The sequence below is a fragment of the Artemia franciscana genome, chromosome 7 (assembly GCF_032884065.1).
Source record: "Artemia franciscana chromosome 7, ASM3288406v1, whole genome shotgun sequence".
NCBI lineage: Eukaryota > Metazoa > Arthropoda > Branchiopoda > Anostraca > Artemiidae > Artemia > Artemia franciscana.
Genome location: NC_088869.1, coordinates 23,715,070 through 23,742,002, shown reverse-complemented (window position 1 = coordinate 23,742,002; position 26,933 = coordinate 23,715,070). Strand labels below are relative to the sequence as shown.

Below are 26,933 nucleotides of genomic sequence, written 5' to 3'. Positions count from 1 at the left end.
GCGTAAAATCGAATCTTTGTTTTTAAGAGATGCTGATGCAGTATCAGGTTTTTGAATAACGTCCTTATAAACTCTAATGTTGTTATTTGTAGCTGTTTCATCGCTAGGAGCTTTTATAAAATGGTGAACTTCAACTTTTACTCTAGCTTGTCTTTTTTTATTATGAAATACATATTGCCGAAATTTTTTTAAGACAAAGGCATGGTAAGTATTAATAATGTTATCCATTCGAAAATCCGGAATCCAATGATCATGACCCTTGATTGGCAGTGTGGGGACTCTCACACCCCAGTGCTCAGCTTTTTGTCCATCTTGTAAAACTGGGTTAATGTAGGATGCTGTGTATTCTTCGGACCAGTTGAGTTCTCATTTTTGGCGAGAGAACATCCCAAAACCACTTACAGGTGCGTAGATACAGGGCTCTGGGGTCTGACAGATCCCACCCTGCAGTTTGTGTAACAGTTGCGTGGCCTAGTAGAGAAACCAAGTATAATTTTTGCAAGATTTTTAGTGACCAATTACGTTCAATTCAATTTATTGAAGTTTCTTAAATTCGAGAGGAAGAGATTTTATTTTTAATGCACCCTTTTTAGTTTTTTTCTTTGGATAATTCCAGTTTTCCATCGGTTTTAGCGCTGGAAAAGATAAACTGTAGCTAGAATCTGGTCTTCTACGGAGCAATTGACGAGCTGAAGTGGAGCCACGAACAAACCGAAGATTTCTTACATAGGAGGATATTTTCAACGTTCTAAAGGACGAGATGAAGACCTAACAAACAGCGTGGGCTTCGTCTACAAGAGCTTTTATGTCAGTAATGACAGTTCTTTATGCAGTAAAAGCGAGGAATATGACGAACAGGACGTAAAGAGACAATCAGATCACGATGAGAAAAATATTCCTCTTCCTAAGTGGATTTGACAAAGGCAACTGAGGAACAATAGCAACAAGTCCTTCTTCATTCAGAAAGACAGGCAAACAAAGAAGAATAATTCTGAGCCACACAGAGGCCACGAGCGAGCTTTTAATCTAGTAACACACTTTCCCGGTCTCAAAGGTCACGCGAGGGAGCAGAGCCCAAGACCCATGAAGAGGCTTGGGACCTTTTCATCACAACCGAGATCCTAGAGAAGCTTGTCCTTCACATCAATACCAAGACTGACGTGTAAAACCTCCGTTATAACTTAAGCATTGTAGATAAGCAAAAACCCTTCGCATCAGTCGACGTCATAGACATGCAAACCTTTTTATGCTTTCTGTGTCTTTCTGGAATACTTAAGTTGGGGAATTGAGGATTGTGCAGGTCTCTTTGCAACTGACGAGGCTGGATGGGACATTTACCGTGCTATGATGAGTCTGAAGTGATTCTAGTATCTTGAAAATTGTCTTAGGCTAAATTATAGGCACATACGTCGCAAAATAGTTGGGCCTCTGGCTCCCATCACATAAATTTTTGGCCTTTTCATCGCCAGCTGCAAAGCAAATGACTCACCAGGCGAGTACTTGACGATTGATGAAATTCTTGTTGTACTTAAAGGAAACCGCAATCTCAAGATGAACAAATTCTAAACTGAATAAGTATAGGATTGAGAGTCAATGCTTAGCAATTTCGAAGAGATTCTATCTGCCAAATACCTTTTGAGTCTTTTTCTACACTCGAAAGGAAACTCCAATGATTGAAATCCGAAACCAACTTTCATGACCCTTGTGAATCCCAACATCACATCTGACAGCTGTTTCATGTCCATAGATTATTTTATTGGTTCACCTCAATAAAACGCTCAGACCTTTTGAAATGACCCATAAAAGAACAAAAGAGAAATCACACCTCCTTTCCTCGCTACTCCTACTAGGGAACCCAACCTGTCAATCTTTGGACTTGGAGACCATCTGACTCTGATGTCGTATCTTCCGTTGAAAAACAAGGCAGTTATTTTTGCTTCGTCGATGGACTCTCCAGCAGTTATTGACCAAAAGGCTACTAAGCCAGTGACCATCATAACGTGCAATGCAAAAGAAAGTGGAGAAGACTCTTTCGATCAAAAGTCCTCTACTTACTCGATTAGCCACCACGCGGGAAGATGGCCCGGGTGATGTGCAATGTCATTATGGAAATAGTTGGAGTCAATGCCAACGTCGTTTTCAGCTACTCATCACCTCAAGATAAAGACTTGACCCGAAGAAAAATGCTGATAGAGTTATAACGATCCCTCCTGAACCCGCAAATTAGGATCAGAGCATCCCTCCAAAAGATCCCGCGTGAACTTCATGATTTGATTGAAAACCTTACGGGATTTTGATAGGAAAACCCAGGAGTCTTCTTCAGGATCCAATGACCAAAATGGCTTTTCTATCATTTGCCCCTGAAGCAAGAACAGAAATTCTAAGTATATCTGCAGTTCGCGCCAAAAAAAAACTTGTGTTTTAGGAGCCTACAAAGTTCCTATGCCCCCAATGCGAATAGTGGGATGGTTTTTAAGTTTTAGCGTCTCTAACTGATACATCTAAATTTTTTATAAGCGAAATCGGAATAAATTCAAAACAGATTTTTCCTAAATTTTTAAACCTAGGGTCCAGCAGACTCTACCCTGAGGTAATGTAACTTTTTTCACCCTGTCAGTTAAGGGATAACAATTATTTAAATTTTTGTAAGTTTTGACTCCGCTATCGCTTATCTTTCAAGCAATTTTTCTTTGTTCTTCATTTTAGATTTTCCTTATTTCAGATAATTTGCAATGTCATTTGCTTTAGCTACCCTGATTAGTCTAGTTTTAACACCGAACCTTTATTTTTTTAACAGAGCCTGATGCATTCTTAGGCTCTTGGCTATCGTCCTTATAAACTCTAATATCGCTATTTAAAGCTATTTCACACTTTGGAGCTTTTATAAAATGTCGAACTTCGACTTCTGCCCCGGCTTGTCTTTGCCATTTTGAAATACATTTCGCCAGGACGTTATTTTTTAAACGAAGGCATTGTAAACATTAATGACTTTATCTATCTCAATATTCAAAATCCAATTATCATAATTGTCATTTTCAATCTTAGTAAGTTTTGACTCCACGGTCGCTTATCTTCTAACTTCATTTTTCTTTCTTTTTTCATTTTAGATTTTCATTATATCAGACAATTTGCCAATGCCCTTTGCTTTAACTGCCCTTATTGGTCTGGTTTTAAATGACGGTCTATGTTGTAGAATTGTTAATTGTTCAGGCGGTGAGAAAAATTTCTTTTTCTTTCAACGAATTATTATTTATAACGCTTGTAAATTTTCGTTTTTGGGTCTACCTTTAGATCAGTTTTTTATGCTCATATGTCTTTTCATACTGTTACTTTTCAATAATATTTAATTATTGGAGCAAGTCCTATTTCTAACACCGATTGTCTACTAAGCTTCAAGATTTTGGCTTTCTTTTTTAAGGTTTTTGAATTGTTTTAATCCCTTATTAAAATATATACAAGTATTTTTGCAATTACCAGTTTTGTGTTCTTTAACAAATTTAATGTCTTTTCATAATGATCTTTTCAAAGATTAAGTAAAAAAAAATACCTGAAAGTAAGAAGCGACATTAAAACATAAAACGAACAGAAATTACTCCGTATATGAAAGGGGCTTTACCTCCTCAACACCCCTCTCTTTACACTAAAGTTTGACTATTTCTCTTAACTCTGTTCCTTAAAACAGAAAAAAACTTTAGCGTAAAAAGCAGGGCGTTGACGAGGAAAAGACCCTTTCATATACGGAGTAAGTTCTGCTCGTTTTAAGTTTTAATGTCGCTTCTTACTTTCAGGTAAAAATGACCTTTAAATTAATTTCTGAACGTTTTTGAATTAATTTATGTTTTGATGTCGGCTCTCAGCACATAAATAATTAAAACAAAATTTGCATATTCATTTATTTTTGTTTGGCTAAATGGCTTTCTCATAGTTTTAAGCGGAAGATTTTGAGAAAAAAGGAACGGGGGAGGAGGCCTAGTTGCCCTTCAATTTTTTGATTACGTAAAAAGGTAACAAGAACTTTTAATTTTTTTACGAACGTTTTCATTAGTAAAAAATATATGTAACTTACAAATTAACTTACGTAACGAACTTCTATATTCGTATGTTTTTATTACGTATATGAGGGGGTTCACCACCTCATCAATACCTCGCTCTTTACACTAAAGCTTAAATTTTGTCCCAACTCCTTAAGAATGACCCCTGAATCACAAAGACCGTAAAATAAATAGTTTAAATTACTTAAAAATACTTTAGCGATGTATTACGAGGAGGTGAACACCTTATATGCGTAATAATTTCTGTTCTTTTTAAGTTTTATTGCTGCTCCTTACTTTCAGTTGAAAAACTTTTCATATTAATTTTTTCATTGTTTTTTTAAATAATGCTAGAAAATCCTGCCCCCCCTTCATTGAAATTATCTTCCCCCCATGAAAAATTCCTCCATCGAAAGATCCTTTCACGAACCCCCCTCAACTTCTCCCCCTTAAACAAACAATCCCCCTGAAAACGTCTGTACACTTCCAAATAACCATTACTATATGTAAACACTGGTCAAAGTTTGTAACTTGCAGCCCCTCCCACGGGGACTGTAGGGGAGTAAGTCGTCCCCGAAGACATAGTTGTTAAGTTTTTCGACTACGGTGAGTAAAATGGCTATCTCAAAATTTTGATACGAAGACTTTGAAAAAAAATGAGTGTGGGAGGGGGCCTACGTGCCCTCCAATTTTTTTGGTCACTTAAAAAGGACACTAGAACTTTTCATTTTCGTTATAATGAGGCCTCTCGCGACATTCTAGGACCGCTGAGTCGATACGATCATCCCTGGGGAAAAACAAATCAAGAGTTAAGAGCTAATATGGCACTTGAGACGAGGCAAGAAGAGCTAAGAGCCAAGAGCTCATATGGTACGAGCTCTAACAAAATTATAAGAATCAATTGATCGATTTAAAAGGAAAATCAGAGGCTTAATGCCGGTCAGGATTTAAAATAAGAGCTCTGAGTCACGATGTCCTTCTAAATATCAAAATTCATTAAGATCCAATCGCCCCCTCGTAAGTTATAAGTTATAAGTAAGTCTAATTTTTCCTCTACCTTTAGCCCCCCAGATGGTCGAATTTGGGAAAACGACATTATCAAGTCAATTTGTGCAGCTCCCTGACATGACTAACAGTTTTCATCGTCCTAGCACGTCCAGAAGCACCAAACTCGCCAAATTGCTGAACCCCTCCCCTCAACTCTCCTAAAGAGAGCGAACCCAGTACGGTTACGTCAATCACGTATCAAGGACCATTTGCTAATTCTATCCACCAAGCTTCATCCCGATTCCTGCACTCCAAGTGTTTTCCAAGATTTCCCCCTTCAGCTCCCCCCAATGTCAACAGATCTGGTCGAGATTTGAAATAAGAGCTCTGAAACATGAATTCCTTCTAAATATCAAATTTCATTAAGATCCGGTCACCCGTTCTTAAGTTAAAAATACCTCAATTTTTCTAATTTTTCCAAATTAACACCCCCCCCAGCTCCTCCAAAGAGAACGGGTCCGTTCCAATTATGTCAATAACGTATCTAGAACTTGTGCTTATTCTTCCCATCAAGTTTCATCCCAATATATCCACTTCAAACATTTTCCAAGATTTCTGTTTCCCTCCTCCAATCCCCTATGTCCCCGGATCCAATTCGAGTCGAAAATGGAGCATCTGAGACATAAGATCCTTCTATATATATATCCAATTTCATAAGGATCTGATCTCCTATTCGTAAGATAAAAATACCCTAATTTTCACGTTTTCCAAGAATTCCGGTTTCCCCCTCAAACTCCCCCCAGTGTCACAGGATCTGGTCGGAAATTAAAATTAGAGCTTTAAAGCACAAGATCCTTCTAAATATCCAATTTCATTAAGATCTGGTGACCCGTTCGTAAATTACAAATACCTCATTTTCCGAATTACCCCCCCCCCCCCCCAACTCCACCAAAGAGAATAAATCCAGTCTGGTTACGTCAGTCACGTATCTTAGACAAGTTTTTATTCTTCCCATCCAGTTTCATCTTAATCTGTCCTTTTTAAGTATTTTCCAGGATTTCCGCCCCCCCCCCAACTGCCCCCTCCATGACGCTGGATCCAGTTGAGATTTAAAATAAGGGATCTGAGTTACAAGGTCCTTCTAAATATGAAGTTTCATGAAGATCCGATTACTCCTTCGTAAGTTAAAAATACGTCTTTTTCTAATTTTTCAGAATTAACCCTCCCCCCCCCAATAGATCGGGTCCGTTCCAATTATGTCAATCACGTATCTAAGACTTCTGCTTCATTTCCCACCAAGATTCATCCCGATCCCTCCAATCTATATCCTTCTAAAGATCAAATTTCATTGAGATTCGATCACCCGTTCGTAAGTTTAAATGCCTCATTTTTTTTAAATTTTTCAGAATTACCCCCCCCCCCAACTACCCCAAAGAGAGCGGATCCGTTCCAGTTAGGTCAGTCATGTATCTAGGACTTCCATTAAGATCTGATCAACCGTTCGTTGGTTAAAAATACCTCATTTTTCCTAATTTTTCAGCATTAACCCCTCCCCCAACTAACCCAAAGAGAGCAGATCCATTTCGGTTAGGTAAATCATGTATCTAGGACTTATGCTTATTTTTCCCACCAAATTTTATCACGATCCCTTCACTCTAAGTGTTTTCCAAGATTTTAGGTTTCTCCCTCCCAACTCCCCCCCAATGTCACCAGATCTGGTCGGGATTTAAAATAAGAGCTCTGAGACACGATATCCTTCCAAACATCAACTTTCATTAAGATCTGATCAACCGTTCGTAAGTTAAAAATACTTCATTTTTTCTATTTTTCCGGATTAACCGGCCCCCCACTCTCCCCCAGATGGTCAAATCGGGAAAGGAACTATTTCTAATTTTATCTGGTCCGCCTGCCGAATTTCATCATCCTAGCTTACCTGGAAGTGCCTAAAATAGCAAAACCGGGACCGACAGACAGACCGACAGAATTTACGATTGTTATGTGTCACTTGGTTAATGCCAAGTACCATAAAAACAATTAAACCCGCATCCATGATCTTTCTTCTTTAAAAGGAAAATAAGAGGCTTACTGCCGGTCAGGATTTAAAATAAGAGCTCTGAGTCACGATGTCTTTCTAAGTATAAAAATTCATTAAGATTCGATCACCCACTCGTAAGTTATAAATACCTAATTTTTTCTAATTTTTCCTCTCCCCTTAGCCCCTCAGATGGTCGAATCTGGATAAACGACTTTATCAAGTCAATTTGTGCAGATCCCTGACACACTTATCGATTTTCATCGTCCTAACACGTCCAGAAGCACCTGACTCGCCAAATCACTGAACCCCTGCTCCCAACTCCCCCAAAGAGAGTGAATCCAGTACGGTTCCGTCAATCACGCATCAAGGACATTTGCTTATTCTATCCACAAAGCTTCATCCCGACTCCTCCACTCCAAGTGTTTTCCAAGATTTCCCTCTCCAACTCCCCCCAATGTCAAAGATCTGGTCGGGATTTGAAATAAGAGCTCTGAGACATGAATTCCTTCTAAATATCAAATTTCATTAAAATCTGATCACCTACTCGTAAGATAAAAATACCCCAATTTTCATGTTTTCCAAGAATTCCGGTTTTCCCCTTCAACTCCCCCCAATGTCACAGGATCTGGTCGGAATTTAAGATTAGAGCTTTAAAGCGCAAGATCCTTCTAAATATCAAATTTCATTAAGATCTGGTCACCCTTTCGTTAGTTACAAATACCTCAATTTTATAAATTACCCCCCCCCCTCCAAATCCACCAAAGAGAGCAGATTCGGTCCGGTTATGTAAGTCACGTATCTTAGACAGGTTTTTATTCTTCCCATCCAGTTTCATCCTGATCTCACCGCATTAAGTATTTTCTAAGATTTCTGGTTCCTCCAACGTCCCCCCACCAAGCTGGATCCGGTTGAGATTTAAAACAAGAGATCCGAGTTACGAGATCCTTCTAAATATGAAGTTTCATGAAGATCCGATCACTCCTTCGTAAGTTAAAAATACGTCATTTTTTCTAAATTTTCTGAATTAACCCCCGCCCCAAACAGAGCGGATCCGTTCCAATTATGTAAATCACGTATCTAAGACTTCTGCTTATTTTTCCCACCAAGTTTCATCCCGATCCCACCAATCTAAGCGTTTTCCATTATTTTAGGCTCCCCCACCCCAAACTTCCCCCAATGTCACCAGATTCGATCGGGATTTAAAATAAGAGCTTTGAGACACGATATCCTTCTAAATATCAAATTTCATTGAGATCAAATCACCTGTTCGTAAGTTAAAAATACCTCATTTTTTCTAATTTTTCAGAATTAACCCCCCCCCAACTACCCCAAAGAGAGTGGATTCGTTCCGTCTATGTCAATCATGTATCTAGGACTTGTGACAGATCTAAGATCTGATTAACTGTTCGTAAGTTAAAAATACTTCAATTTTTCTATTTTTTCCGAATTAACGGGCCCCCACTCTCCCCAGATGGTCAAATCGGGAAAACGACTCTTTCTAATTTAATCTGGTCCGGTCCCTGAGATGTCTGCCAAATTTGATCGTCCTAGCTTACCTGGAAGTGCCTAAAGTAGCAAAACCGGGACCGACAGACCAACAGACCGACAGAATTTGCGATTGCTATATGTCACTTGGTTAATACCAAGTGCCATAAAAATGCAAAATTCCGCATTTTTGTAGATCGGAGCTTGAAACTTCTATAATAGGGTTCTCTTATAGGCTGAATCTGATGGTGAGATTTTTGTTAAGATTGTAAAACTTTTTGGGGGTGTTTTCCCCTATTTTCCAAAATAAGGCAAATTTTCTCAGGCTCGTAACTTTTGATGGGTAAAACGAAACTAGATGACACTTATATATTTAAAATCAGCCTTTAAATACGATTCTTCTGATGTAACTATTGGTATCAAAATTTCATTTTTTAGAGTTCCTGTTACTATTGAGCCGGGTCGCTCCTTCCTACAGTTCGTGGTAACGAACTGTAGTTTGATATTTGGTTATTAAATCAAGTCTAATCTATCACACCGAATGTCTACTAAGCTTCAAATTCTTTATTTAATTTTTTATTGCTTTTGAATTGTTGTAATCCCTTTTTAAAATATATACAAATATGTTTGCAATTACCATTGTTTCCCATAAGTGTGACGACTTCATTGCAATACTGCAATAATGCATGTAAAAATAACGTAAAAGACATAAATCTTTTTCCAATTTAGGCTCTTAATGAATTTTCTCAAACTTCTGACCTATCTAGATCGTTTTTTAAGCGAGAATATCTCAGGATACAAATTTTCCCGAAAAAATATGGAGCTGTTTTCAAGAGAAAATACATGTACAATATACAATTATTGCACGTTTATAAAGATAATTTATATATGATTTTTAAATACACTTTGTTACCATACCTATTGTATTCAACTGCATCAAAGTGAGAATTACCCATAGATGGTCGTCTGAAAAAGTTTGGATTTGGTAATTCATCTACTGCATCTTCATATACCACTTTACTTGGTTTCTTTTTCTTCTTAACTCGTGTTGATGTCTTCAATATGTTTGGTAATGTCGAGATTTCAGGTAAAAGTTGAGGTACTAGAGCTTGTATACTTTCAACTATTTTGTCCTCATTCATTTTGGCATTATTTAGAACTCTTACAGCCCCATTTGCTTCAACAATGACGTTAGGTGGCCGGAAAGTAGGCACTATGTTTACAGAGCTTTGTCGGCCAATTTCATCTTGTCTTGTTGCTTCATTGTTTTGATTATTTGCTGGCTCTGGAGACGAAATGTTCACATTTGATCTATGAAAGATGGAAGTATTAAAGCAAATTTCTTTTTTTTATGCTTTTTTCTTAGTGTAAAAATTGTTAATATGCTTAATAATATGATTCTAAATTTCACAAATAGATTGCCAGAATTTAATTTTTCCTTGGCAATTTACATTCGGAAATTCATTTTGCTTGACAATCCGAGAGTCAGATTTTTGTTTGGATTGTTGATTTGACAATATTCTTTGGATCAGGATTATCAGGTCATAATTATGACACATTTAAATGTCAGCACATGAACCAAAATACATATGTTATTTGGGGCAAATATAGAACTTTTCTTAGATTTAAAATTTTTAATAAGTTTTATGAACTGATTACAAACTTTATGGTTGGTATTAGTCTAGTAAAAATATGGTTTGAGCTCAAGCAGCGAATTTGTATCTGCATACACCAGACGGTGCATGTGAAATAAGATGTTACTGCAACTTCGCATCTGGCAAGAACCCGTTGAAACATAAAGGAAGTATGACTGACAGACTCAAAATGAAGGTAGGTAGGTAGGTAGATTTTTATTTCAAACCTTTATATCACATACGTGTCAATTAGTCGCAAAAAGGCCGTTCTGGCCTGTAATAGAGATTATATTCATGTTACTTTTATCATCAATAATACTAACTCGTAATATATATATATATATATATATATATATATATATATATATATATATATATATATATATATATATATATATATATATATATATATATATATATATATACAATATTTCAAAGAATTACTCAGTCCTGAAAATTTCTTGATAGGCCACTCTAATTCAATACGCTTCTCTTCGCCATCTTGATCATTTATTATTCAAAAAATACATTTTTAACCGGCACTTGAGCTTTGGGAGACTCTCTGACTCCCTCATGCGCTCTGTGAATGCATTCCAAATTGTCGAGCCTACGTGTCTTGTCACATGTCTCGATCGCGTTCTGTTCCTCACCTCATTAAACAGATCATTTCCATGTCGGGTAAAATACTGTTGGTGAAACGAATTATGTTTAAAATAACTTTTAAAAACTTTAGGTTATAAATTATTCAAGCACTGAAAAACAAAATGCTTATCTGCGTATCTCTAATTTGAACTACATTGAAAAAATTCAACTTTTTAAATTTACTTTACGTATTATTAGTTCTTCAGTCATAATTTCCAATAATCCGAACAGCTTTATTTTGCTGTACCTCTACTCTCTTATAATTTGTGTCAAAATCACTCGCCCTTATCATACATCCATAATTATTATAAGATGATATTAACGAATGGTACAATGACAGCAGTACTATAGTTGGAAAAAAAATATTTTAGTCTACGCAGCATCAAAACACCTCTTGACAATTTGCATGAAATCACATCACTATGTTTTTTCCAGCTGAGTTTATTGTCCACTATAAATCCCAGATATCGAGTTTCTTGAACTTCTGCTAGAGTAGTTCCATTATATATAATAGCTCCTGGAGAAACGGTAGGTGCTGTTCCTATTTTAGTGAATGTCATAAAATTATTTTGGTTGTATTTATTGCAAGCCGACTTAGAGAGGCGAATGTATGCAGTCCTTTTAATGCCTCATTATCATTATCAGTAAGCTCATTGAGAGTATTTCCTGTAACTCTAAGTGCAGTATCATCTGCAAATGAAGTTACTTTGGCTCGTGATATGTAAAATCTCATACTATCACAAAATATAGCGTATAATAAGCGGACCTAAGACTGAGCCCTGTAGAATTCCACAAGTAACTGGACGACATTTAGTAACCGAACAATCTAATATCACTCTTAAGAACCTACCACTCAAATAAGGTTCAAATCATTCAAAACAATCATCTTTTATTCCTAGGCAACGTAATCTTTTCAATAAAATGCTAAAATCTACTGTATCAAAAGCATTTTTAAAATCTATAAAAATCGACTTTAAAAATTATATTTATCTAGCTCACTATTTACAGTACCCATCAGGTCCTCCAGAGCATGCACAGTTGAATGAGCTGTCCTGAAACCAAATTACGTCTCTGATAAAAATCCACATTTCATTAAATACTCATAAAGTCTTTTTTGCATTGCTTTTACATAAAATTTTTGACAAAAGTTGCAAAATCAATATGGGTCTCTAGTTTGAAATGTGAGTAAGCCATCCTGCTTTTGGCAACAGGACAACTTTTGCTAGCTTCAATGGATCTGGAAATTGTCCTTCTTTAAAAGATTAAATAAAAAAAACAAATTTTTTCAACTGAAAGTAAGGAGCGACATTAAAACTTAAAACGAACAGAAATTACTTCGTATATGAAAGGGGCTGCTTCCTCATCAACGCCCCGCTCTTTACGCTAAAGTTTGACTCTTTCTCTCAACTCTTCTGTTTAAAACAGTAAAAAACTTTAGCGTAAAGAGCGGGGCGTTGATAAGGAAGCAGCCCCTCATATACAAAGTAATTTCTGTTCGTTTTAAAATTTAAAGTTTTAATCTGATGGTGTAATTTTCGTTAAGATTCTATGACTTTTAGGGGGTGTTTCCTCCTATTTTCTAAAATAACGCAAATTTTTCTCAGGCTCGTAACTTTTGATGCGTAGGACTAAACTTCATGAAAATTATATATTTAAAATCAGCATTAAAATATGATTCTTTTGATGCAGCTATTGGTATCAAAATTCCATTTTTTAGAGTTTTGGTTTCTATTGAGCCGGGTCGCTCCTTACTACAGTTCGTTTCCACGAACTGTTTGATATATTTATCAGAAAGACTAATAAGGGCACTACTGTGAGTAGTATGGATTTCAAATCCCGTAGATATAGTCCATCTATTCCTGCGCTGTTCGACTTAGCTGTTGCTACAATTTTATTTACCTTATCTGGTAATCAAAAGAAAGTATTGGGAAAGGTAGTGAAGTTCTTTGAAGCGGCTGACGACAAACGGTTAACAGTTCATGATTTGGTCAAAACGAAGAGTGAGTTCCTCGGTGTTTTGGAAGAGTCTGTTTATAGCAAAGTTTAAAAGAAGAAGAGGCTCGTCAAGGAGAGGTTCGGCTAAGGAGTAATGATTTTACTAACCGACAGTAAGGTTAGTCTTGTCATATTAAAGCCCACTGCTCATCCTATGCTGAAATTAAACAAAAAAACAAGTTTTTTTTAAATGAAAGTAAGGAGCGACATTAAAACTTAAAATGAACAAAAATTACTCCGTATATGAAAGGGGCTTTTCCTCCTCAACGCCCCGCTCTTTACGCTAAAGTTCGACTCTTTCTCTTAACTCTACATTTTAAAACAGTAAAAAACTTTAGCGTAAAGAGCGGGGCGTTGAGGAGGAAAAGCCCCTTTCATATACGGAGTAATTTTTGTTCGTTTTAAGTTTTAGTGTCGCTCCTTACTTTCATTTAAAAAAACTTGTTTTTTTGTTTAATTTCTGGACGTTTTTTAATTAATGCATTTTTTTTTATCTTGGCTTTCCACGCATAAATAATCAAAACGAAATTTGCATATTAATTTTTTTTTGGGCTAAATGGCTTTTTCACAGTTTTAATCGGAAGATTTTAAAAAAAAGGAGCGAGAGAGAAGGCCTAGTTGTCTTCCAATTTTTTGATTACTTAAAAAGGCAACTATAAGTTTTAATTTTTTACGAACGTTTTCATAAGCAAAAAATATACGTAACTTACGAATTAACTTACGTAGTGAACTTCTATATTCGTATGCTTTTATTGCGTATATGAGGGGGCTAACCCCTCGTCGATACCTCACTCTTTACACTAAAGCTTAAATTTTGTCCCAATTCCTTAAGAATGACCCCTGAATCACAAAGGCCGTAGAATAAATAGTTGAAATTAGTAAAAATACTTTAGCGTAAAGAGCGAGGTATTACGAGGAGGTAAACCCCTCATATGCGTAATAATTTCTTTTCGTTTTAAGTTTTAATGCTGCTCCTCACTTTCAGTAGAAAAAACTTTTCATATTTATTTTTTCATTGTTTTTTTAAATAATGCTAGAAAATACTGCGCCCCCTCCATTGAAAGTCTCTTCCCCAATAAAACTTTCATTCATTGAAAGATCCTCCCACGTAACCCCCCCCCCTTCAACTCTCCCCCCAAACCAAAAAAGAACCCCTGAAAACGTCTGTACACTTCCCAGTAACCATTACTATATGTAAATACAGGTCAAAGTTTGTAACTTGCAGCCCCTCCCACGGCGACTGCGGGGGAGTAAGTCGTTCCCAAAGACGTAGTTGTTAGGTTATTCGACTATGGTGAATAAAATGGCTACGATCACCCCTGGGAAAAAAAACAAAAAACAAAACAAATAAACACGCATCCGTGATTTGTCTTTGGCAAAAAATTCTAAATTCCACATTTTTGTAGATAGGGGCTTGAAACTTCTACAGGAAGGTTCTCTGATACGCTGAATCTGATGATGTGATTTTTGTTAAGATCGTATGACCTTTATGGGGTATTTCCCCCTATTTTCTAAAATGAGGCAAATCTTCTCAGGCTCGTAACTTTTGACGGTAAGACTAATCTTGATGAAATTCATATATTTAAAATCAGCATTAAAATGTGATTCTTTTGATGTAACTATTGCCATAAAAATTCCATTTTTTAGAGTTTTTGTTACTATTGAGCCGGGTCGCTCCTTACTACAGTTCGTTACCACGAACTGTTTGAAACACTGGTCGAAGTTTGTAGCTTGCAGCACGTTACCACGAACTGTTTGAAACTTATAAGCACGACCAAATAATAGAGACAAAAACCAGAACAAAATATTAATTATTAGTGCGGCTGCTAAATTGTTGAAGGGTGACATAAAATGTATTAATCAAGATATAACTGAGTATGTTCTGACAGACGACCTGAAAAATCTCGATGAAAACTCGAAAAATATATATATATTGATATATATATATATGTATATAGACTTACAGGAAAAGATACACAGGAAAATAAAAAAGTTTTTGGAACTTTGGATGTGAGGGAAGATTTATTTTTTAAGGTAGAACTAGTGAGAATTATATAGAATTAGTGAGAACGTTATAGTAGAAGTATAAGGATTAAAAAATTGTGAGGTCCCAGATGCTGAAAGTTTGGTAAATGAGATTCTTAAATATAGTGGCTATGAGTTTAGACATAAGTTATTCAAGATTGTGAGTATGATTTTTGAAAAAGGGAAATTGCCGAGCAATTTTAGGACCCTAATTAATTACCATAATTAAACCCCTGTATAAGAAAGATGACAAGAATGAGTTTGGTAATTATAGCTACTAGCCACTAGCCTGGTTTTTGAGTTAGCAAGTTGTTTAGCATGATATACTTTTTAGACTTGGAGATCTCGTAAACAAAGTTTAAGAGAAGAACAGTGCAGTTATAAGAAATGGATGTGTCGACCAAATTTCTACTTTTAGGTTAATAATTGAGAAGTGCCTGATTCATCAAACTCCTTTATTTCTCATCTTTATAGATTATGAGAAAGCGCTCGATTCACCTGATAGAAGAGCTTTAGAAAAGGTCTTATTTAGGTCCGTTTAGTAGCTGGTTTCGTATTAAATGACTTGATGTCCACAACTGTTTATTTTAACAATTCCTATAAGCGGGGAATTGATGTCAGGTTTTAGATTATGCCGATGATTTAAGTATCCTAGATGAAAATGTGAGCAAAATAGTTGAACTTTCAGAGGCTTTGCGAATTCAGGCTGCCAAATTAGGTTTGAAGATTATGGTTAAGAAGACTAAGTCGCTAAAACTAGGAATAAGTAAAGACAAAAAGGTGACATTGGGTAACAGAAAGGTCGAGCAAGTGGACAGGTTTGTTTACCTTGGTAGTATCAAACAGTTCGTGGTAATGAACTGTAGTAAGGAGCGACCCGGCTCAATAGTAAACGAAACTCTAAAAAACGGAATTTTGATGCTAAAATATACATCAAAAGAATCGAATTTTTATGCTGATTTTAAATATATATAGTTCATCAAATTTAGTCTTCGTCATCAAAAGTTACGAGCCTGAGAAAATTTGCCTTATTTTGAAAAATAGGAGGAAAGACCCCCTAAAAGTCATAGAATCTTAACGAAATTCACATCATCCCATTCGGCGTATCAGAGAACCCTATATCAGTAATTTCAAGCTCCTATCTACAAAAATGTGGAAGTTCGTAATTTTGGCCAGAATACAAATCACGGTTGCGTGTTTATTTGTTTGTTGTTGTTTTTTTCCCCGGGGTGACCGTATCGACCAAGTGGCCCTAGAATGTCGCAAGAGGGCTCATTTTAACGGAAATGAAAAGTTCTAGTGCCCTCTTTAATTGACCCAAACAATTGGAGGGCACTAGGCCCCCTCCCACGCTCATTTTTCTCCAAAGTCAACGGATCAAAATTTTGAGATAGCCATTTTGTTCCGCATAGTCGAAAACTATAATAACCGTTTCTTTGGGAATGACTTACTCCCCCACAGTCCCTGGGGGAGGGGCTGCAAGCTACAAACTTCGACCAGTGTTTCAAACAGTTCGTGGTAACGAACTGTAGTAAGGAGCGACCCGGCTCAATAGCTCAACGCTAAAGTTTGACTCTTTGCCACAATTATATTTTTTAAAACAATTAAAAGCTTTAGCGTAAAGAGCGAGGGATTGCGGAGGGGACAACCCATTTCATATACGGAGTAATTTCTGTTCGTTTTAAGTTTTAATGTCGCTCCTTACTTTCAGCTAAAAAAATTAGTTTTTTTTATTTAATACATATAATGATGGTTATTGGGAAGTGTACAGACGTTTTCAGGGGATTTTTTTTTTGTTTTGGGGGTGGGGTTGACGGGAGGGGGCTATGTGGGAGGATCTTTCCTTGGAGAAATATGTCACGGGGGAACAGAAATTCAATGAATAGGGCTCAAGATTTTCTAAAATTACTATAAAAAAACAATGAAAAAATAAACATGGAAAAGTTTTTTCAATTGAAAGTAAGGAGTAGCATTGAAACTTACAACGAACAGAGATTATTACGCATATGAGGGGTTATAAAAATACTTTAGCATAAAGAGCGAGGTATTTAGGAGGAGATAAATACCTCGCTCTTTATGCTATAGTATTTTTAGTAATTTCTATTATTTATTCTACGGCCTTTCTGATTCAGGGGTCGTTCTTAAAGAATTGGGACAAAACTTACGATTTAGTGTAAAGAGCGAGGTATTAACGAGGGTACAAACCCCCTCATATACATAATGAAAATTTAAGAAAATAGAAGTTGGTTACGTAAGTTAATTCTTAAGTTACGTATATTTTTTACTAATAAAAACATTCATTAAAAATTAAAATTTATAGTTGCCTTTTTATGTAACCGAAAAACTGCAGGGCAACTAGGCCTCCTTCCCCACTCCTTATTTCTCAAAATCGTCTGATCAAAACTAAGAGAAAACCATTTAGCCAAAAAAAAAAAAATTAATATGCCAATTTCATTTTAATAATTTATGTGCGAAGAGCCAAAATCAAAACATGCATTGATTCAAAAACGTTCAGAAATTACATAAAAAATCTAGTTTTTTTAACTGAAAGTAAGGAGCGACATTAACACTTAAAACGAACAGAAATTACTTCGTATATGAAATGGGTTGTCCCCTCCGCAATCCCTCGCTCTTTACGTTAAAGTTTGACTCTTTGCCACAATTCTGCTTTTTAAAACAATTAAAAGCTTTAGTGTAAGTTCGAGGGATGGCGGAGGGGACAACCCATTTCATATACGGAGTAATTTCTGTTCGTTTCAAGTTTTAATGTCGCTCCTTACTTTCAGTTAAAAAAAACTAGTTTTTTTAATGTAATTGTTAGTAAAGACGTCGCGTGCCCTCAGGTTGTTGAAAGTAAGATAGCCAGGGCTCGGACTGTTTTTTCACAGTTGGAAAAATTTTGAAAGAACAGGAAGATAAGTGTTCTAACCAAAATTAGAATATTATAATCTACAGTGATGACAGTGGTCAAACAGAGTTCTGAAGCATGGGTGCTCCGAAAAAAAGAGGACGATTCGCTAGATGTTTTTGAGCGAACTTTTCTACAGACTATTTTGAGTACCCAACTGTTTGACCGTAGTTCACACTATAGGTTTTACGAAAGGTTTAATCCATACCCGGATTCTAGGGCACTCATGAAGATAATGATTGGACGACATGTTGCGCGGATTGCCAAAGATTTTTCTTTTCAGCCAACTGTCAAACGTTAATCAGAAAGTGGCTGGTCCTCAGTTGGCCTGGAAGGATGTCGTGAAGACATACGAAATTCCTGGGAGGGTGTATACAGGAAGGCTTTGAATAGATTGGGATGGAGCCTGAGCGTGCGTTGCTCTGTTAAATACGCGTGTGTTGCTGTGCTATACTATGAAATACTACTACAAAAAATAATCATCATTGTTATCAGCTAAAATGATTTGTTTTTTCTTAACATGTAAAACGAAATGGTAATCAAATTTCTTCTTTATTAGTATAATCTCTAGTTTAAGTCATAATAATGGAACGTCTTGATCACGAAGAGTTCACTTTATATTTATATATTTGCACTGCGGAGTAATTTCATTATGAAAAAAAATATAGATATATATCATAACAATTCAACGAATGATACAAATATGTCTTATTCCCAAACCAAGGCCTTCATTCTTTGCCTATATTAAATAAAAAAAAAATTTAACTGCAAGTAAGGAGCGACATTAAAACTTAAAACGAACAGAAATTATTCCGTATATGAAAGGAGTTGTCCCCTCCTCAACGCCTTGCTCTTTACGCTAATGTTTGCCCCTTTGTCACAGTTTTACTTTTTAAAACAATAAAAAACTTTAGCGTAAAGAGCAAGGCGATGAGGAGGGGACAACCCCTTTCATATACGGAATAATTTCTGTTCGTTTTAGGTTTTAATGTCGCTCCTTACTTGCTGCTAAAAAAACTTGTTTTCTTATTTAATTTCTGAATATAATTTAATTAATGCATGTTTTGATTTTGGCTCACCGCACAAGAATAATTGAAACGAAATTTGCATATAATTTTTTTTTTGGCTGAATGGATTTCTCATAGTTTTAATCAGACGATTTTGATAAGAAACAAGAGCTAAGAGCTCATATGGCACTTGTGACGAGGCGAGAAGAGCTAAGAGCCAAGAGATCATATGGTATGAGCTCTAACAAAATTCTATGAATCAATAGATTGATTTAAAAAGGAAAATAAGAGGCTTAATGCCGGTCAGGATTTAAAATAAGAGCTCTGAGTCATGATGTCCTTCTAAATATCAAAATTCATTAAGATCCGATCACCCACTCGTAAGTTGTAAATACCTAATTTTTTTCTAATTTTTCCTCTTCCTTTAGCCCCCCAGATGGTCGAATCTGGGAAAACGACTTTATCAAGTCAAATTGTGCAGCTCGCTGACACGCCTACCAATTTTCATCGTCCTAGCACGTCCAGAAGCACCAAACTCGCCAAATCACTGAACCCCTCCCCCCTAATCCCCCAAAGAGACCGAATCCAGTACGATTCTGTCAATCACGAATCAAGGACATTTGTCTATTCTATCCACCAAGCTTCATCCCGATTCCTCCACTCCAGGTGTTTTTCCAAGATTTCCCCCTACAACTCCCCCCAATGTCAAAAGATCTGGTTGGGATTTGAAATAAGAGCTCTGAGACATGAATTCCTTCTGAAAATCAAATTTCATCCGATCATCTATTCGTAAGATAAAAATACCCCAATTTTCACGTTTTCCAAAAATTCCGGTTTCCCCCTCCAACTCCCCCCAATGTCACAGGATCTGGTCGGAATTTAAAGGTAGAACTTTAAAGCACAAGATCCTTCTAAATATCCAATTTCATTAAGATCTGGTCACCCTTTCGTAAGTTACAAATACCTCAATGATCAAAATTATCCCCCCCCCCAATTCCACCAAAGAGAGCAGATCCGGTCCGGTTATGTCAGTCACGTATCTTAGACAGGTTTCTATTCTTCCCATCCAGTTTCATCCTGATCTCACCGCTTTAAGTATTTTCTAAGATTTCCGGTCCCCTCAACTGCCCCCCCCCCAATTACGCTTGATCCGGTTGAGATTTAAAATAAGAGATCTGAGTTACGAAGTCCTTCTAAATATGAAGTTTCATGAAGATCCGATCACTCCTTCGTAAGTTAAAAATACGTCATTTTTTCTTATTTTTCAGAATCAACCCCCCCCCCCCAATAGAGCGGATCCGTTCCAATTATGTAAATCACGTATGTAAGACTTCTGATTATTTTCCCCACCAAGTTTCATCCCGATCCCTCCAATCTAAGCGTTTTTCATGATTTTAGGTTCCCCCACCCCAAACCTCCCCCATTGTCACCAGATCCAGTCAGGATTTAAAATAATTGCTTTGAGACACGACATCCTTCTAAATATCAAATTTCATTGAGATTCGATCATCCGTTCGTAAGTTAAAAATACGTCATTTTTTCTAATTTTTCAGAATTAATCCCTCCCCCAACTACCCCAAAGAGAGCGGATCCGTTCCGTTTATGTCAATCATGTATCCAGGACTTGTGCTTATTTTTCCCACCAAGTTTCATCCCGATCCCTCCACTCTAAGTGTTTTCCAAGTTTTAGGTTTCCCCCTCCCAACTCTTCCCCCTCCCCAATGTCACCAGATCTGGTCAAGCTTTAAAATAAGAGCTCTAAGACACGATATCCTTCTAAACATCAAATTTCATTGAGATCCGATCACCCTTTCATAAGTTAAAAATACCTCATTTTTCCTAATTTTTCAGAATTACCCCCCCCCCCCTAACTACCCCAAAGAGAGCGGATCTGTTCCGTTTATGTCAATCATGTATCTAGAACTTGTGCTTATTTTTCCCACCAAGTTTTATCCCGATCCCTCCACTCTAAGTGTTTTCCAAGTTTTAGGTTTCTCCCTCCCAACCCCCCCCCCCCCATGTCACCAGATCCGGTCAAGCTTTAAAATAAGAGCCCTAAGACACGATATCCTTCTAAACATCAAATTTCATTGATATCCGATCATCCTTTCGTAAGTTAAAAATACCTCATTTTTCCTAATTTTTCAGAATTACCCCCCCCCCCCCAACTACCCAAAAGAGAGCGGATCCGTTCCGATTATGTCAATCATGTTTCTGGGACTTGTGCTTATTTTTCCCATCAAGTTTAATCCCGATCCCTCCACTCTAAGTGTTTTCCAAGATTTTAGGTTCCCCCCTCCAACTCCCCCCAATGTCATCAGATCCAGTCGGGATTTAAAATAAAAGCTCTGAGACACAATATCATTCCAAACATCAAATTTCATTAAGATCCCATCACCCACTCATAAGTTAAAAATACTTCATTTTTTCTATTTTTTACGAATTAACCGGCTCCCCACTCCCCCCCAGATGGTCAAATTGGGAAAACGACTATTTTCTAATTTAAGCTTGTCATGTCCCTGATACGCCTGCCAAATTTCATCGTCCTAGCTTACCTAGAAGTGCCTAAAGTAGCAAAACCGGGACCGACAGACCGACAGACAGACCGACAGACTTGGCGATTGCTATATGTCACTTGATTAATACCAAGTGCCATAAAAAGGGTGAAGAGGAGGCCTAGTTGCACTCCAATTATTGGTTGCCTAAAAAGGCAACTAAAATTTTTTATTTTTTTACGGAAGTTTACATTAGTAATAAGCATACGTAAATTACGAATTAACTTACGGAACGAACTTCTATATTTGTATATTTTTATTACGTATATGAAAGAGCCTTCTTCAATACCTCACTCTTTACCCTAAAGCTTGATGTTTGTCGCAATTCTTTAAGAATGACCCCTGAATCACAAAGGCCGTAGAAAATAGTCAATAAATAGCTGAACAAACTAAAAAATACTTTAGTGTAAAGAGTGAGGTGTTGTGGAGGAGACAAATCTCCTTATATATGTAATAATTTCTGTTCGTTTTAGGTTTTAATGCTACTCCTTACTTCCAGCTGAAAAACTTTTTTAAAATTTATTTTCTCATTGTTTTCTTTAAATAATGCTAGAAAATCCTTCGGCCCCTTCATGGAAATTTTTCCCCTCATGATAAATTCCTCCATGGAAAGATCCTCCCGCGTAACCTCATCCCCTGATCCCCCCCTTAACGTGAAAAAGTCCCCCTGAAAATGTCTATACACTTCCCATTAACCATTACTATACGTAAACAATGGTCGAAGTTTGTGAATTGCAGCCCCTCCTCCGTAGACCGTGGAGAATTAAGTCGTCCCGAAAGAAATTATTATTAGGTTATTCGACCATGCCGGATAAAATGGCTATCTCAAAATTTTGACCTGGTGACTTTGGGGAAAAATGAGCGTAGGAGGAGGCCTAGGTGCCTTCCAAGTTTTTGGTCACATAAAAAGGGCACTAAAACTTTTAATTCCAGGTAGAATGAGCCCTCTCACCACATTCTAGGACCACTGGGTCGATACGATCACCCCTGTGAAATAAAAACACAACAAAACAAAACAAATAAATACGTATCCGGGATCTGTCTTCTGGTAAAAAATACAAAATTCCACATTTTTGTAGATAGGATCGTAAAACTTCTACAGGAGGGTTCTCTGATATGTTGAATTCGATGGTGTTCTTTTCGTTAAGATTCTATGACATCCCCCCTATTTTCTAAAATAGCACAAATTTTCTCAGGCTCGTAAATTTTGATGGGTACAACTAAACTTGATGAATCTTATATATTTAGAATCAACATAAAAATGCAATTCTTTTGATGTAATAATTGGTATCAAAATTTCATTTTTTAGAGTTTCGGTTACTATTGAGCCGGGTCGCTCTTTACTACAGTTCGTTACCACGAACTGTTTGATAATATACACTTATATACTATACTATATATACTACATACTTAAGAATTTGACAAAGATATTTTTTCTAATAATAATATATTGTAAATTGTGTTGATAAGAGCGATCTCAATCAAAAGATCACGTAACCTTAGAAGCAAAAATTAAATTTTAATTGACTAAAGACACACCGGGTAAAATTCAATACCTTCAATTACAATACTTCAAAAATAATTTAAGAGCCGGCTAATTTACGATAGGCTAGTTCTATCCTAACCTATAAAAGCAAAGAATTGCTCAAATGTATATATATATATATATATATATATATATATATATATATATATATATATATATATATATATATATATATATATATATATATATATATATATATACATATATATATATATATATACATGATTTTATACTGTACATTACCGGTCTGATTTCCTTGGGAAGGCCTTGGAACTGGGCACTAATAACAACACTAGTAAGTAGCCTAAGCACCACATGTTTTTATTAAAAGTAAAACTTAACGTTATCGTTCACTAGATTCAATTAAGATTGTTGGCTGAATGAGACTTGTAGGTCAGTGATATAGATTCTTTGTTTTTAGTCATCTGTGCATCCAATCATGGTTCAGATTTAGGCTCAATTTAGCCTTTATTTTGAGGAATCTATTTAAAATTAACGTCGTTTATCCGGTCATTAACATATCTTTGAATTCATTCACTTTCACTGATGCTAATGATTTTCCAACATAAGGTTTTTATCATAAAAGAAAGAAATATCAATTTCAATTATTCTGTTCAATGAACGCAGCTCAAGTTTATTCAATCATATAAAGGATCGACTTCATTAATTTGTTGTAATTGATAATTATTAGCCAATAAAACTTTCTAACGCCCTCTCTTTCTTGCGACTAAACTAAACGATAACAAGTTACTTTTCAGTGAATGTAAAGAGTGATGGCATAACTTAAAATCTAAGTGACAATAATCTTAGAAAATATTATGTATGGGAGGGAAGCTGCAACCCATTCTAACCATAGGCTCTTTATGCTGAAGTTTTGCTAGTTTTTTTTCTGAAAGTCTTTTCTAATGCAAAAAACATAAACAGTTTGAGAGGACGTATTTACCTCTCGTGTTTCAAAATTTGAGCTGAATTTTTAAAGCAAATACAACTAAATAGACGCTTTCCATCTACAGGCTTCGTGGTGAAGAAGAGTTCCACTTTTTATCATATTGCTAAAAGATCTAAATTTTCATCACATTGCTCTTTTATCAGAATACAATTTATTCTGTAATCATTGTACAATTAAATTAGTCTACATCAAGATGAGGAGATATAGCTTTGACCCAAATGAATGGAGATTAGGGGATGATCGACATTCCGATATATCGAATAATGTTTGTTTCTTTTATATATATATATATATATATATATATATATATATATATATATATCAATATATCATATATCATATATCATATATCATATATATATATATATATATATATATATATATATATATATATATATATATCATATATGTACATATATATCAAACAGTTCGTAGTAACGAACTGTAGTAAGGAGCGACCCGGCTCAATAGTAACCAAAACTCTAAAAAATGGAATTTTGATACCAATAGCTACATAAAAAAAATTGCATTTTAATGCTGAGTTCAAATATATAACTTTCATCAAGATTAGTCTGACCTATCAAAAGTTAAGAGCCTAAGAAAATTTTACCTCATTTTAGAAAATAGGGGGAAACACCCCCTAAAAGTCATACAATCTTAACAAAAATCACACCATCAGATTCAGCGTATCAGAGAACCTTATTGTAGAAGTTTCAAGCTCCTATCTACAAAAATGTGGAATTTCGCATTTTTTGCCAGAAGACAAATCACGGATGCGTGTTTATTTGTTTTTTGTTTGTTTTTTTCTCCCAGGGGTGATCGTATCGACCCAGTCGTCCTAGAATGTCGCGGGAGGGCTCATTCTAACGGAAATTAAAAGTTCTAGTACCCTTTTTAAGTGACCAAAAAAATTGGAGGGCACCTAGGCCCCCTCCCACGCTCATTTTTTCCCAAAAGTCACCGGATCAAAATTCTGAGATTGCCATTTTATTCACCATAGTCAAAAAACCTAATAACTATGTCTTTGGGGACGACTTACTACCCCGCAGTCTCCCTGGGAGGGGTTGCAAGTTACAAACTTTTCCTGTGTTTACATATAGTAATGGTTACTGGGAAGTGTAGGGACGTTTTCAGGGGGATTTTGTTTTTGTTTGGGAGGGTGAGTTGGGGTGGGGGGGGGGGTTACGCGGGAGGATCTTTCCATGGAAAAACTTCTCATGGGGGAAGAGACTTTCAATGAAGGGGGCGCAGGATTTTTTGCATTATTTAAAAAAACAAGGAAAAAATAATATGAGAAGTTTTTTCTACTGAAAGTGAGGAGCACCATTAAAACTTAAAACTAGCAGAAATTATTGCGAATATGTGGGGTTTACCTCCTCGTAATACCTCGCTCTTTACGCGAAAGTATTTTTAGTAATTTCAACTATTTATTCTACGGCCTTTGTGATTCAAGGGTCATTCTTAAGGAATTGGGACCAAATTTAAGCTTTAGTGTAAAAAGCGAGGTATCGACGAGGGGTGAACTCCCTCATATACGCAATAAAAATATACGAATATAGAAGTTCGTTACGTAAGTTAATTCGTAAATTACGTATATTTTTTACTAATGAAAATGTTCGTAAAACAATTAAAAGTTCTAGTTGCCTTTTTAAGTAATCAAAAAATTAGAGGGCAGCTAGGCTTCCTCCCTCTCTCCATTTTTCTCAAAATCTTCTGATTAAAACTATGAGAAAGCCATTTAGCCAAAAAGAAAATTAATATGCAAATTTCGTTTTAATTATTTATGTGCGGAGAGCCAAGATCAAAACATACATGCATTAAAAAACGTCCAGAAATTAAATAAAAAAAACAAGTTTTTTTAAATGAAAGTAAGGAGCGACATTAAAACTTAATACGAGCAGAAATTACTCTCTATATGAAAGGAGCTTTTCTTCCTCAACGCCCCGCTCTTTACGCTAAAGTTTTTTCCTTTTTTAAAAAGTAGAGCTAAGAGAAAGAGTCAAACTTTAGCGTACAGAGGGAGGCGTTGATGAAAAAAAGCCCCTTTCATATACGGAGTAATTTCTGTTCGTTTTAAGTTTTAATGTCGCTCCTTACTTTCATTTTAAAAAAATTGTTTTTTTATTTATATATATATATATATATATATATATATATATATATATATATATATATATATATATATATATATATATACCTATTGATTTCTTTTCTTACTCCAAGTTCATAGTTTTCTTAAATATAAGAGGGTTGCAACCAAACTCATAATTCCAATAAAATTATCGTTAAACTTTTGTATGATAGTTTTTTTTTAATTAAAAGGGATCCTTTAGTTGTATTAAATTATAATATTGCACAACTACAAAAAAGAGAATAATGAGGACTTTTTCCCCAAGACAGTGAACCAACAAAAACCTATTTGAATATTTCGGCCCTATATCTAAGGGCCGTCTTCAGCAAAGAAAATAATAAACAATAAAACACTTACAATAAAAGTTTTCGTTTAAAATCCATTCTTTTTTTTAAAATAGCCTTGACATCATTGCTTCTTAACGAAAAGTTCAGCCAAGACTGTGTGATAAAAGCTAACATTTTGTAAGCTAAATAGGTTCATTCATTGAACTAACTGTATTTAATAAAAATTGGAATAATTTCTTATTGCGATATTTGCCTTCTCTGCAGCTAATCTTGTAGTTCTTTTGGGATTGGGCTTGTTTTTATTCGTTCCTATTTTTGTTTCATTTTGAATTAGATTATTTTCTTTAATTAATTTTGTGTACATAGGGTTGAGTGTGTATTCACCCGAATCTCTATTTAAGGATGTGTTATTATTTAAGTTTCGTTTGATTTCGATTGCCTCGCGGACAGTTTGTTTGAGCAATAACAGTATTTATGAGGGAAATTGGGTTCCCGTTGCAAAAAAGCACGTCTGTAATAAAATTTAATTCTTTTTTAAGATACGGCTCTGAATAGATATTAAGTACTCTATCCACAAGAGATATTACCACACTTCTTTTAACCTGTAGAGGATGGTTAGATTGGAAGTGAAGGTATCTATTATTATACGTAGGTTTTCTGTCAACCGTAACATCAAGTTTATTCATACTGCGTATTATCATTACATCTAAAAAAGC

General features: G+C 35.7%; 1 protein-coding gene across 2 annotated transcripts in view; it reads right to left on the bottom strand.

The window, feature by feature from the left end:
• LOC136029022 (uncharacterized) overlaps positions 1 to 26,352 on the bottom strand; it is a 30,222-nt gene extending 3,870 nt beyond the window's left edge. The window contains exons 1-2 of one of the 2 annotated variants that reach the window (XM_065707040.1): positions 26,288 to 26,352; positions 9,457 to 9,849 (exon numbers count right to left, since the gene is read on the bottom strand). In XM_065707040.1, coding sequence (XP_065563112.1) covers positions 9,457 to 9,849; positions 26,288 to 26,313 — 419 coding nt within the window. In that variant the 5' untranslated portion in view covers positions 26,314 to 26,352. Of the gene's footprint in view, positions 1 to 9,456; positions 9,850 to 23,093; positions 23,259 to 26,287 lie in introns of those variants that run through there. The other variant, XM_065707039.1, reaches the window with a different exon arrangement.
• Positions 26,353 to 26,933: the final 581 nt, after the last annotated feature.